We start from the raw sequence: 12,414 nt of genomic DNA, 5'->3' as shown, positions 1-12,414 counted from the left end.
TCCAGGCCTCGTTCTGCCCCATTCTGTGCTGTGTCAGCCCTGGATGGAATCTTTCTTTCTGAAGTCTCAGCGCACAAGCTCCACGTGATATCGGCCCCAGGTGGAAAGGCATGGAGCTGCTCGTAGGCCGACAGACCTAGGAAGCAGATGGGAGAATGACCACCGCTCTGCAGATGGAGAGACTGGGGCAACCCTGAGGGGCATATGCTTGTCCAGGGCCACACCACTTATGAGAAGAAGGAGCCTGGTCTGAGAGCAGTGGGGTCCTCGGAGCTCAGGCCCTGGCTGAACCCAGGCCTCCCCAGGGCTGTGGGCTGGGCTGTGTGGGTGTCACTGTGCCTGCACATGGCCTAAGGGGGGTGGTCGAGCAGTCAGAAACCCAGAGATTCCCTTGGGAAGTTTTGGGGAAGGGACCTCAGCACGAACCCCAGGAGATGATGTCACCTGCCGGCAACAGAACCCAACAGAACCCGCAGCCCGGGTATCCAGGCCTCCAGAGCGGAGAGGAGCCCCCAGCCAGTTCACTGGCTGCCAGGATGTTCGGCTGTTTGCCCCTGCCCAGAGGCCGGGGCCTCAGGAGTGCTCACAGGCAGTGTGCGCGGGCACCCTGTCGACGTTGGCTCAGGACACCCCCGAGAGGCCTCTGGCCCTTTGCCCGGAGAAACAGAAAGGTAACACGGGGAGCCCCAGGACGGACCAGGCCGCCTCTCCCATGCCACCCGGAAACACCGGGTCCTTTGCCTGTGTGTGTGGATGCGGGTTTCTTGGGGTGTGTCTCCCTCAAGGAAGCCCAGGCGGATGTGGGGTCAGAAGCCTGCGGACAAGTTGTGTCCACACCCCAGGGGAGAGCAGGCTGGGCGGGATGGGGAGAGTGCGGGCAGCGGCGGCCGCCCAGGCGGACCTCACACCCTCAGGTGGGTCTCTTTCCTCCCGGGTGGGGATCTGAGCAGACACACGTCTCTGACCCTTCTGGGAAGAGAAGTTCGAGCAGGCAGAAGCAGCGGCTCCACTGCCCAGGCCCAGCTCGGAAAACTCCTAGCATGGCTGGCTGACGGTCACTGTCGTTGCAGAGCTTCCCACGTGATGAGGCCGAGGACGGGGACACCCCATCCACCTCCCGGAGGGAGGGGTCGGAGCACCACCCCCCCGCCCGTGAGGCCCAGTGCAGGCTCCAGGTGAGCGTGCCCACGGAGGCATCAGCCCCACCGGGGGAGAAGCGGAGGCGGGGAAGGCCTGCTGCCGACACACCGCCCAGGATACACCCGGCGGCCCAGTCTGAGGCTGCCACGGAGCTCAGCACACCCGGCTCCGACCCAGAGTCCCGAGAACCCCGGCCTCTGAGGCAGCAGGAGGACCTGGAGCCCAGCACGCCAGAGCACAGAGGTGAGGACGCTGGGGCTGGTGCACGGGAGTGTGTGGGGAGGGGGTGCTGAGCTACACAGGGACGAGTCCCCGAAAGCTGCTGCTGGGCCTGCAGCAAGCGCTGGCCTCACACCCCCCGCCCCCCATCTTGCACACTTCAGTCCCAAAAGACATCCGACGCTGGGTATTCTTTGGGAATCTCTTGGAAGCTTTCTGTCCCGGGAGACGCACATGCCAAGGCTGGCCTGTGGGCAAACTTTGCTTCTCCCCCAGCTCTAGCACTGGCCTCCAACTGGAACCAGGCTCCGCTTCCCAGACCTGTCCCTACAGAGGTGCTGGCTCCAGGTGCAGGACCCAGGGATCCACCGAGGGCAGATGGAGAACCGAGACTTGCCCTCGCAGAGACACCAGGCCAGCTGGGTTCTGGCCAGCACACCGGGCAGATCGGATCTCCATGCCTGCAGGACCCCCAGCCCCAGGCACTGATGTCCCACCCCCTCAGCCAGAACCTCCACCTCCACGTGCACCTCTACCTGCTCGGGCTCTGGCAGGAGAACCCGAGGCAGAGGAGGAGTCACCGCCTCGGCAGGGAGAGCCTGCCCTGGCTCCCGCGCAACACCCAGACGCCCACGATGACTCACCCACCCCTGCAGGGAGAACGAGCCCCCGCTCTGGACAGACACCCAGAGTCCTTGCCGGAAACACCACGTCCAGGGGAGCGGTCGGCTCTGCAGCCTCCATCCCCGTCTGCTCACCGTGGACGCTGGCAACTCGGTCTGCCCCCAGGGGACATGGAGTTCCTTTCCCCTGAACTGCTTTGCATTTGGTTTGTTTCCACCTTTCTGGTGATGTTTTATTTTTTGTATGGTTTCCTGTACTTTTGTTGGTTAAGTTGGGATTAGTAAACTTTTTCATCATTGTTGCAATTTGGGAACACTGTTGTGTAACTCTGGTGATACTGTGTTACCATCACCACTTTGTAGTTTCAGACCCGTTTGATCTTTATGCCCCACCCCCCAACAAAGCCTGGATTCAAGGCAAGCACGCCCTGTTCATCCCTTCCCCCGATCCTGAACACAATTTCATCCTTTCTTTGTGCATTCCTTCCTATATTCTTGGTGTCCCCAATCAATGACTCTCAGTGAAATGACTGAAGGAGTGTTTTTTGGACTCTCCAACTACTGTAAGACTCCATTGGAGAGTTCTCATTTGTATGTCATTTGAACTAGCCTTTGATATCTGAAAGGACGGTGTACGTCCTTTCAAGATACCATGTGCCAAACGAAGCCCTTTTGGCAACTGCCATCATTATCTCCAGGCAGGCATTGCTGTGTCAAGGGTGACATCTCAGCCAGAAGGCAGAGGCTGAGCTCGTCTTGTTGCACCAGCTCCCAAAAGAAGCCAAGAAAGGGAGCTGGAACAACAAACCACCCCAACACCCAGGAAAGCGTTCTTCATGACAGAAGGCTAGAAAATGACCCAACATCCTTGTGGCCCAGAACCCCTCTAGAAAATCACTGTTCCATAAAAAAGAGAAACACATGGGAAGTTCCAAGGAGAGGCAATGCCCATGGCCCGTGTACTTGAGAGACGGCCTGACCGCTCCGGGGAAGACACGCACCGACGGAACCCCTTGGGAAACAGCAGTGATAGTCCTCACCGTCGTAAGGGTTTCCTCTGGGGACAACCTGCCCGGGGCACCACACGAGGGAGCAGACCGGCTTCTCTTCCTCTGCCCCCACACCATTCACTCATGAAGGCAGCTCAGGTGTTCTCATGCCCTGCCTGCCTGCCTGCCTGGCTCATCCGTGAGCTGTGACCACCTACAGGGCAGGACTCCACCTTCTCCTCTCTGTGTACCGTGAATCTGCACACAGTGGGCTTGCAGAACCTTAGGAGACTTGAGCCATTCCCACTCGAGCCAGAACCCTCCCCAGGAAGGAAAACAGCTGTGGAGTCATTTTGGCCCCAGCACTGGTTCGAAAGCCTGGCGCCTCCTACAGCCTCTACGGTGTGAAGAGGGAGGTCCCTTCTGACAGAGCTTTCCGGGTCTCAGATCTAAGCTGTTGTTTCACTGTCAGCTGTGTCTCTTCCGTTGCAGCCAGGTGGGCCACGCTGCTCCAAAGGAGCTCACAAGCTGAGTTTCAAGGGAGGTATAGAGAGGACAGGGATGGCTACAACGTACTGCAAACTGAGTGAGGGTCCCCACAATCCTCAGCAAAGGTCTGTGGTGTGCAAGTGGGGAGTAGAGGGCCCCCAAGTTCCAAAGGAAGGGAGGTAGTCGGGAGCTAAAGCCCTTGGCCGCTGTGGTAGTAGCTGCAGATGGCAGCTCGTCCACAGTGCACTTCGAATGAGGTCATATGAGCGGGACTCTGGAAATGGCTCCGAAATCGGGAGAAAGGGGTCAGGGTATGTGGGAATCCGGCGGGGGTGGGGGGTGGATGAAGGAAGGTGTCCCTCCTCTCTCCAGTGCAATTTGGTTTGGTGAGTCTCAAAGCTACCAGATGGCACTTCCCAAGTCAGGCCCCCGCAGGAATCAGGGTGGGCTGCGTGCCTCGGCCCCTGCCACAGGGACAAGCCACACCAGTGGCCTCCCTGAGCTCCAATGGCCGGATCTGGGGGTTCTGTCTGGGTGCACACCTCCTTGCTGTGGCCAAGTTCCCCCCTTCTCTGAGCACCAGCTTCATCCTCTCGAATGAGGACATCGATTGCTACCTTGGCACGTTACTCTCTTCATCCTGTGAAGACTCATTAGGCTTATCCTACAATTACTAGCTGGCCCGAAGAGATATCTCCTGAATCCAGATTAAGCTGGAGTCTCCCAGGCTCATCTGGCATGTCTTCCCTGAAGTCTGCCAAAACCCACACCCTTGCATTTCCAGGGACTCCCCTTAGCCAGCTGGGCAGAAAACCCAGCATGCTTCAAACAAGCTGACAGACAAGCGGGAGAGGACTCACGGGCAGACGGCTTCCCTCAGGTCTCGGGTGGAGCTCTGGGACCACAGCAGCAACGGGCCATCCCAGGCCCTGGGCTCAGCAGCGCCCTCATTCTCAGGCCGGCGGCTCTGCCCTGAGGGGAGCAGGAAGGTCACCAACTGCCGCAGGCGGGCCTCACGCCCCTCCCACTGCTGGAGCCTGACCTCCCCCGGCCCCACCCCTTCCCCTACCCCAGCAGGACGACAGCTCGTCTTCCCCTGGCTTCCAACGGGAGGCCCGGCCCTGGGCCCCGATTGGGCACTGCCCCAGCCCGGAGCCAATCACAGTGGCCAGGGAGGTGGAACGCACCGATTGGCCAGGGCCAGGTCATGTGACCATACTCCCCAGGAAACTCAAATATTACCAAGGTTCCCTAAGAAACCAATGAACAGAATTATCCAGTAAAGGCAAACCGTGCTTTTTAATGAGGCCAATGTCACAGAAAAAAAAAAATGCTTCACAATGAACTGCTCAAGGAAGCTACTAAATAAACTTTCAGAAAAGTTTAGTAGTTTTTTTTTTTTTTTTAATAGGGTGACGGAGAGCTATACCTTTCCCGTCTATGTGAATTTAGGTTTAAACTAGATTTCTCTTGGCTATTATAAAAGACAAAAAAACCCACATCCCCCCCTTTCACTCCCCCCCACCCCCAAAAAGTGTTTTAATCTATAGAATTTTTGTGTCCTCAGTTGTGTCTGATTCGCGGCAACTCACGAACTCTACACAGCCAGGCTCTTCCGTCCATGGAATTCAGGGCAATTTTTTCTGTCCCAGTAAATGCCCACCCTGGGTGATCCAAAGGCAAGGGCTCAGAGGCTCCTGAGAGACTAACTCCTTTCAGCTGAGCACAGAGCTGGCTCCTCACTGGGATGCCTGTGGCCTGGGGCTCCCTGAGGGGAGAGCAGCACTCGCCCCTCCGTGTGGTCACTGCTGGAAGTGCAGGCTGCTCCTCACTCCCCCTTGACAGTGTCCCTGAGGGCAGAACAGTGTGAATCGAATCAAGGTGGAAATGCAAACTCCAATGCAACCAAACTCCCCACAAGGTCTCTAAAACCACTCAGGAACAGGGAATTGGAAACTGCAGGGGATGACAGGAATGGAGATGGAGACTTGACACCTTACACCGAGTTCACTTCCAGTTATCCCTAGACAAACTTTCCATGAAAACTTGTCACAAATCTCGAAGAACAATGAGCAGAAACCGGACACGTGCTTTGAGTCTTCACACACAAAACTAAAAGCCAGTCCACAAAAAAAAAAAAAAAAAACCAGAGAATACAGTGGACTTTGCAAAATCAAAGATATCTACTGTGGGAAAGACCTCATGACAAAAGCAAAAGACAGGTCATACATCGCGAGACGAATGAGTGGAAACACAAAGCTTATCAAGGATGTGTCTCCAAACAGACAAAGAACACCAACACAACAAGCCTGTGAAAACTAGGGAAAGGTCTGAAGGGACACCAGACTGAGGAAGACACACACAGAGGATCCCGGATGATGTCCAGCACTGAGGGCCTGAAGAAACAACAGTCTAGTTGCACCCCCTCAGGCCTGTGTGACCGTGGATGAGGCCTCTGTTTCCCGGTGGCTCTGAGAGATGGACAGGGAGGAAGGGGAAGAGAAGTCACTTGCATTTCTAATACTCACGGCAAAGTCTTCCAACGAGAAGGGAATTATCACCCCCACTGACAATGCCATTCACTGAAGTGATACCCACCAGTCCATCTAACCCAGAAGGGAAGGATGGACCTGTTCTCACAAAACGGCGAGAGATGGAAGAAGGAAGATCAAGCCCACACCAATCACTGGAAAGAGAAGCTGTGCTCAGGGCTTGAAAGAATTCCTATTGGGAAAATGATGTCACAGCCCCACAAGGCAATCCACAGCTTCGATGCTATTCCTCCCAAAATGCCAATGCATTTTCGCACCGAACAAAGAATTGCAAAAGGGGTACGGAGACAGAAAAGAGCCTAAACTGTCAATACAATCCGACGAAAAAGCCCCGATACGGACATCCAAGGTTGTGTGAAAGGAAATTAGACGACCAAACTAGGATCCTCAGGAGAGTATCGGAGAAGGCAATGGCGACCCACTCCAGTACTCTTGCCTGGAAAATGTCCTGGACGGAGGAGCCTGGTAGGCTGCAGGCCATGGGGTCACGCAGAGTCAGACACGACTGAAGTGACTTAGCCGCAGCAGCAGCAGCAGGACAGTATGCTATTGGGAATACAACAACACACACAGATCCAGATCGATGGAATAAAGTGGAGGGTCCAGAAACAAACCCCAGCATCCATGGTCAACTCATCTCTGACACAGAAGGGGAGAATATCCAAATGGGAACAAGAAAGCCTCTTCAATCAATGTCCATGGGAAAACCAGACAGCTACATCTGAAGAACGCTATTGGTTTTGATCTCATACCACCTCAATATAGGGGGAAAACCTCACCCTAAAGACTGATGTCATGAGATAGCTAGAAAGAAGCGTAGGTCAAAGGCTCCTTAACATCAGAGTCTCCTTGCCATTTGCTGGGCGGAGGTCGAAATGGGTCTCTTCAAGTAAGGCAAAGAGGTACACGAAGTACACCCATGGGTTTCCATCCAATGGAACCTCTTCACAACAGAGAAGCTAAGCATTCACAAATGCAAAAGATAGGAAACAGAACATGAGAGACTCCTTGCAAGTGGTGTATCTGAGAAGGGGTTCATATGGAAAGAGACGAAGAATGCACAGCACTCAGATTCCAAGAAACAACACCACCACCACCCTTGACCCTTCCCCCATGACCAACTCCGACCTAAAGCCTTTCTCTCCCTCTAACCTATCCCTAAAACATAACCCTCATCTAATCATATACATGTGCATCCCTAGCATCCATCCATCCACACACGAGAGAGAAAGAGGAAGACACAGACGGAACTGAGAAAGGAAAAGAGAGGGACACAGCCAGAGAGAGACACGGAACCAAAGAGAGGAAAGGAGTCGACGGTCCAGACTTTTCCTCAATCTGCCTCGAAGGTAGAAGCAATGACAGCGCCCTTCCACCCCAGAAGGGGGAAAAGGACGGAAGGTTTGGAGAGGAAAAGACAAGAACGCAGGGAGCCATTAGAAGCTCAGCCACCCGCAGAAGCCGAGCTGGGACACTTGAACAGAATCTCAATGGAAACAGAGGAGCAGAAAGTTGGCTACTCTTTTCTATAAGAGAGGGAGACCTTCGAGTCTTCCTTTCGGTCCTCCAACTTGGATGCGGGGTCTCAAAACAGTCAGGAGGGGGAGTGCCTTTTCCTGGGTACCACGGTGCATCAAGGCCTCGTTCTGCCCCATTCTGTGCTGTGTCAGCCCTGGATGGAATCTTTCTTTCTGAAGTCTCAGCGCACAAGCTCCACGTGATATCGGCCCCAGGTGGAAAGGCATGGAGCTGCTCGTAGGCCGACAGACCTAGGAAGCAGATGGGAGAATGACCACCGCTCTGCAGATGGAGAGACTGGGGCAACCCTGAGGGGCATATGCTTGTCCAGGGCCACACCACTTATGAGAAGAAGGAGCCTGGTCTGAGAGCAGTGGGGTCCTCGGAGCTCAGGCCCTGGCTGAACCCAGGCCTCCCCAGGGCTGTGGGCTGGGCTGTGTGGGTGTCACTGTGCCTGCACATGGCCCAAGGGGGGTGGTCGCGCAGTCAGAAACCCAGAGATTCCCTTGGGAAGTTTTGGGGAAGGGACCTCAGCACGAACCCCAGGAGATGATGTCACCTGCCGGCAACAGAACCCAACAGAACCCGCAGCCCGGGTATCCAGGCCTCCAGAGCGGAGAGGAGCCCCCAGCCAGTTCACTGGCTGCCAGGATGTTCTGCTGTTTGCCCCTGCCCAGAGGCCGGGGCCTCAGGAGTGCTCACAGGCAGTGTGCACGGGCACCCTGTCGACGTTGGCTCAGGACACCCCCGAGAGGCCTCTGGCCCTTTGCCCGGAGAAACAGAAAGGTAACACGGGGAGCCCCAGGACGGACCAGGCCGCCTCTCCCATGCCACCCGGAAACACCGGGTCCTTTGCCTGTGTGTGTGGATGCGGGTTTCTTGGGGTGTGTCTCCCTCAAGGAAGCCCAGGCGGATGTGGGGTCAGAAGCCTGCGGACAAGTTGTGTCCACACCCCAGGGGAGAGCAGGCTGGGCGGGATGGGGAGAGTGCGGGCAGCGGCGGCCGCCCAGGCGGACCTCACACCCTCAGGTGGGTCTCTTTCCTCCCGGGTGGGGATCTGAGCAGACACACGTCTCTGACCCTTCTGGGAAGAGAAGTTCGAGCAGGCAGAAGCAGCGGCTCCACTGCCCAGGCCCAGCTCGGAAAACTCCTAGCATGGCTGGCTGACGGTCACTGTCGTTGCAGAGCTTCCCACGTGATGAGGCCGAGGACGGGGACACCCCATCCACCTCCCGGAGGGAGGGGTCGGAGCACCACCCCCCCGCCCGTGAGGCCCAGTGCAGGCTCCAGGTGAGCGTGCCCACGGAGGCATCAGCCCCACCGGGGGAGAAGCGGAGGCGGGGAAGGCCTGCTGCCGAGACACCGCCCAGGATACACCCGGCGGCCCAGTCTGAGGCTGCCACGGAGCTCAGCACACCCGGCTCCGACCCAGAGTCCCGAGAACCCCGGCCTCTGAGGCAGCAGGAGGACCTGGAGCCCAGCACGCCAGAGCACAGAGGTGAGGACGCTGGGGCTGGTGCACGGGAGTGTGTGGGGAGGGGGTGCTGAGCTACACAGGGACGAGTCCCCGAAAGCTGCTGCTGGGCCTGCAGCAAGCGCTGGCCTCACACCCCCCGCCCCCCATCTTGCACACTTCAGTCCCAAAAGACATCCGACGCTGGGTATTCTTTGGGAATCTCTTGGAAGCTTTCTGTCCCGGGAGACGCACATGCCAAGGCTGGCCTGTGGGCAAACTTTGCTTCTCCCCCAGCTCTAGCACTGGCCTCCAACTGGAACCAGGCTCCGCTTCCCAGACCTGTCCCTACAGAGGTGCTGGCTCCAGGTGCAGGACCCAGGGATCCACCGAGGGCAGATGGAGAACCGAGACTTGCCCTCGCAGAGACACCAGGCCAGCTGGGTACTGGCCAGCACACCGGGCAGATCGGATCTCCATGCCTGCAGGACCCCCAGCCCCAGGCACTGATGTCCCACCCCCTCAGCCAGAACCTCCACCTCCACGTGCACCTCTACCTGCTCGGGCTCTGGCAGGAGAACCCGAGGCAGAGGAGGAGTCACCGCCTCGGCAGGGAGAGCCTGCCCTGGCTCCCGCGCAACACCCAGACGCCCACGATGACTCACCCACCACTGCAGGGAGAACGAGCCCCCGCTCTGGACAGACACCCAGAGCCCTTGCCGGAAACACCACGTCCAGGGGAGCGGTCGGCTCTGCAGCCTCCATCCCCGTCTGCTCACCGTGGACGCTGGCAACTCGGTCTGCCCCCAGGGGACATGGAGTTCCTTTCCCCTGAACTGCTTTGCATTTGCTTTGTTTCCACCTTTCTGGTGATGTTTTATTTTTTGTATGGTTTCCTGTACTTTTGTTGGTTAAGTTGGGATTAGTAAACTTTTTCATCATTGTTGCAATTTGGGAACACTGTTGTGTAACTCTGGTGATACTGTGTTACCATCACCACTTTGTAGTTTCAGACCCGTTTGATCTTTATGCCCCACCCCCCAACAAAGCCTGGATTCAAGGCAAGCACGCCCTGTTCATCCCTTCCCCCGATCCTGAACACAATTTCATCCTTTCTTTGTGCATTCCTTCCTATATTCTTGGTGTCCCCAATCAATGACTCTCAGTGAAATGACTGAAGGAGTGTTTTTTGGACTCTCCAACTACTGTAAGACTCCATTGGAGAGTTCTCATTTGTATGTCATTTGAACTAGCCTTTGATATCTGAAAGGACGGTGTACGTCCTTTCAAGATACCATGTGCCAAACGAAGCCCTTTTGGCAACTGCCATCATTATCTCCAGGCAGGCATTGCTGTGTCAAGGGTGACATCTCAGCCAGAAGGCAGAGGCTGAGCTCGTCTTGTTGCACCAGCTCCCAAAAGAAGCCAAGAACGGGAGCTGGAACAACAAACCACCCCAACACCCAGGAAAGCGTTCTTCATGACAGAAGGCTAGAAAATGACCCAACATCCTTGTGGCCCAGAACCCCTCTAGAAAATCACTGTTCCATAAAAAAGAGAAACACATGGGAAGTTCCAAGGAGAGGCAATGCCCATGGCCCGTGTACTTGAGAGACGGCCTGACCGCTCCGGGGAAGACACGCACCGACGGAACCCCTTGGGAAACAGCAGTGATAGTCCTCACCGTCGTAAGGGTTTCCTCTGGGGACAACCTGCCCGGGGCACCACACGAGGGAGCAGACCGGCTTCTCTTCCTCTGCCCCCACACCATTCACTCATGAAGGCAGCTCAGGTGTTCTCATGCCCTGCCTGCCTGCCTGCCTGGCTCATCCGTGAGCTGTGACCACCTACAGGGCAGGACTCCACCTTCTCCTCTCTGTGTACCGTGAATCTGCACACAGTGGGCTTGCAGAACCTTAGGAGACTTGAGCCATTCCCACTCGAGCCAGAACCCTCCCCAGGAAGGAAAACAGCTGTGGAGTCATTTTGGCCCCAGCACTGGTTCGAAAGCCTGGCGCCTCCTACAGCCTCTACGGTGTGAAGAGGGAGGTCCCTTCTGACAGAGCTTTCCGGGTCTCAGATCTAAGCTGTTGTTTCACTGTCAGCTGTGTCTCTTCCGTTGCAGCCAGGTGGGCCACGCTGCTCCAAAGGAGCTCACAAGCTGAGTTTCAAGGGAGGTATAGAGAGGACAGGGATGGCTACAACGTACTGCAAACTGAGTGAGGGTCCCCACAATCCTCAGCAAAGGTCTGTGGTGTGCAAGTGGGGAGTAGAGGGCCCCCAAGTTCCAAAGGAAGGGAGGTAGTCGGGAGCTAAAGCCCTTGGCCGCTGTGGTAGTAGCTGCAGATGGCAGCTCGTCCACAGTGCACTTCGAATGAGGTCATATGAGCGGGACTCTGGAAATGGCTCCGAAATCGGGAGAAAGGGGTCAGGGTATGTGGGAATCCGGCGGGGGTGGGGGGTGGATGAAGGAAGGTGTCCCTCCTCTCTCCAGTGCAATTTGGTTTGGTGAGTCTCAAAGCTACCAGATGGCACTTCCCAAGTCAGGCCCCCGCAGGAATCAGGGTGGGCTGCGTGCCTCGGCCCCTGCCACAGGGACAAGCCACACCAGTGGCCTCCCTGAGCTCCAATGGCCGGATCTGGGGGTTCTGTCTGGGTGCAAACCTCCTTGCTGTGGCCAAGTTCCCCCCTTCTCTGAGCACCAGCTTCATCCTCTCGAATGAGGACATCGATTGCTACCTTGGCACGTTACTCTCTTCATCCTGTGAAGACTCATTAGGCTTATCCTACAATTACTAGCTGGCCCGAAGAGATATCTCCTGAATCCAGATTAAGCTGGAGTCTCCCAGGCTCATCTGGCATGTCTTCCCTGAAGTCTGCCAAAACCCACACCCTTGCATTTCCAGGGACTCCCCTTAGCCAGCTGGGCAGAAAACCCAGCATGCTTCAAACAAGCTGACAGACAAGCGGGAGAGGACTCACGGGCAGACGGCTTCCCTCAGGTCTCGGGTGGAGCTCTGGGACCACAGCAGCAACGGGCCATCCCAGGCCCTGGGCTCAGCAGCGCCCTCATTCTCAGGCCGGCGGCTCTGCCCTGAGGGGAGCAGGAAGGTCACCAACTGCCGCAGGCGGGCCTCACGCCCCTCCCACTGCTGGAGCCTGACCTCCCCTGGCCCCACCCCTTCCCCTACCCCAGCAGGACGACAGCTCGTCTTCCCCTGGCTTCCAACGGGAGGCCCGGCCCTGGGCCCCGATTGGGCACTATCCCAGCCCGGAGCCAATCACAGTGGCCAGGGAGGTGGAACGCACCGATTGGCCAGGGCCAGGTCATGTGACCATACTCCCCAGGAAACTCAAATATTACCAAGGTTCCCTAAGAAACCAATGAACAGAATTATCCAGTAAAGGCAAACCGTGCTTTTTAATGAGGC

General features: G+C 56.7%; 1 protein-coding gene and 1 long non-coding RNA gene across 4 annotated transcripts in view; one reads left to right on the top strand and one right to left on the bottom strand.

Annotated features, from left to right (window-relative positions):
- The window catches only part of LOC145534148 (uncharacterized), a 770,273-nt gene that overhangs the window by 120,043 nt on the left and 637,816 nt on the right, over positions 1-12,414 (bottom strand). The window contains exons 83-84 of the long non-coding RNA XR_014074274.1: positions 11,966-12,077; positions 4,321-4,432 (exon numbers count right to left, since the gene is read on the bottom strand). This is a non-coding gene — a long non-coding RNA (uncharacterized LOC145534148). The remainder of the gene's footprint in view (positions 1-4,320; positions 4,433-11,965; positions 12,078-12,414) is intronic.
- On the top strand, positions 486-9,933 carry LOC145533983 (uncharacterized). 3 transcript variants are annotated; one of them, XM_081561342.1, is made up of 3 exons: positions 486-671; positions 1,071-1,383; positions 1,636-2,284. In XM_081561342.1, exons 1-3 carry the CDS (start codon positions 537-539, stop codon positions 2,262-2,264), a joined length of 1,077 nt encoding a protein of 358 aa, XP_081417468.1. In that variant the 5' UTR covers positions 486-536; the 3' UTR covers positions 2,265-2,284. The 3 variants fall into 3 exon arrangements, with proteins under 3 accessions (XP_081417468.1, XP_081417469.1, XP_081417466.1); XM_081561343.1 differs by lacking the exons at positions 1,071-1,383; positions 1,636-2,284 and adding exons at positions 8,716-9,028; positions 9,281-9,933 and having other exon boundaries at positions 503-671; XM_081561340.1 differs by lacking the exons at positions 486-671; positions 1,071-1,383; positions 1,636-2,284 and adding exons at positions 7,802-8,316; positions 8,716-9,028; positions 9,281-9,933.

The sequence above is a fragment of the Giraffa tippelskirchi genome, chromosome 14 (assembly GCF_054371585.1).
Source record: "Giraffa tippelskirchi isolate mGirTip1 chromosome 14, T2T-mGirTip1v1.2.pri, whole genome shotgun sequence".
NCBI classification, from domain to species: Eukaryota; Metazoa; Chordata; class Mammalia; order Artiodactyla; family Giraffidae; genus Giraffa; species Giraffa tippelskirchi.
This window is presented reverse-complemented; position numbering and strand designations above follow the sequence as displayed.

Bases quoted from the DNA above. Each gene is read 5' to 3' on its own strand.
- LOC145533983 (XM_081561340.1), top strand. From the start codon at position 8,080: ATGATGTCACCTGCCGGCAACAGAACCCAACAGAACCCGCAGCCCGGG. The intron at 8,317-8,715 runs GTAACACGGGGA...CTGTCGTTGCAG, and splicing joins TTGCCCGGAGAAACAGAAAG to AGCTTCCCACGTGATGAGGC. The intron at 9,029-9,280 runs GTGAGGACGCTG...CTTCTCCCCCAG, and splicing joins CAGCACGCCAGAGCACAGAG to CTCTAGCACTGGCCTCCAAC.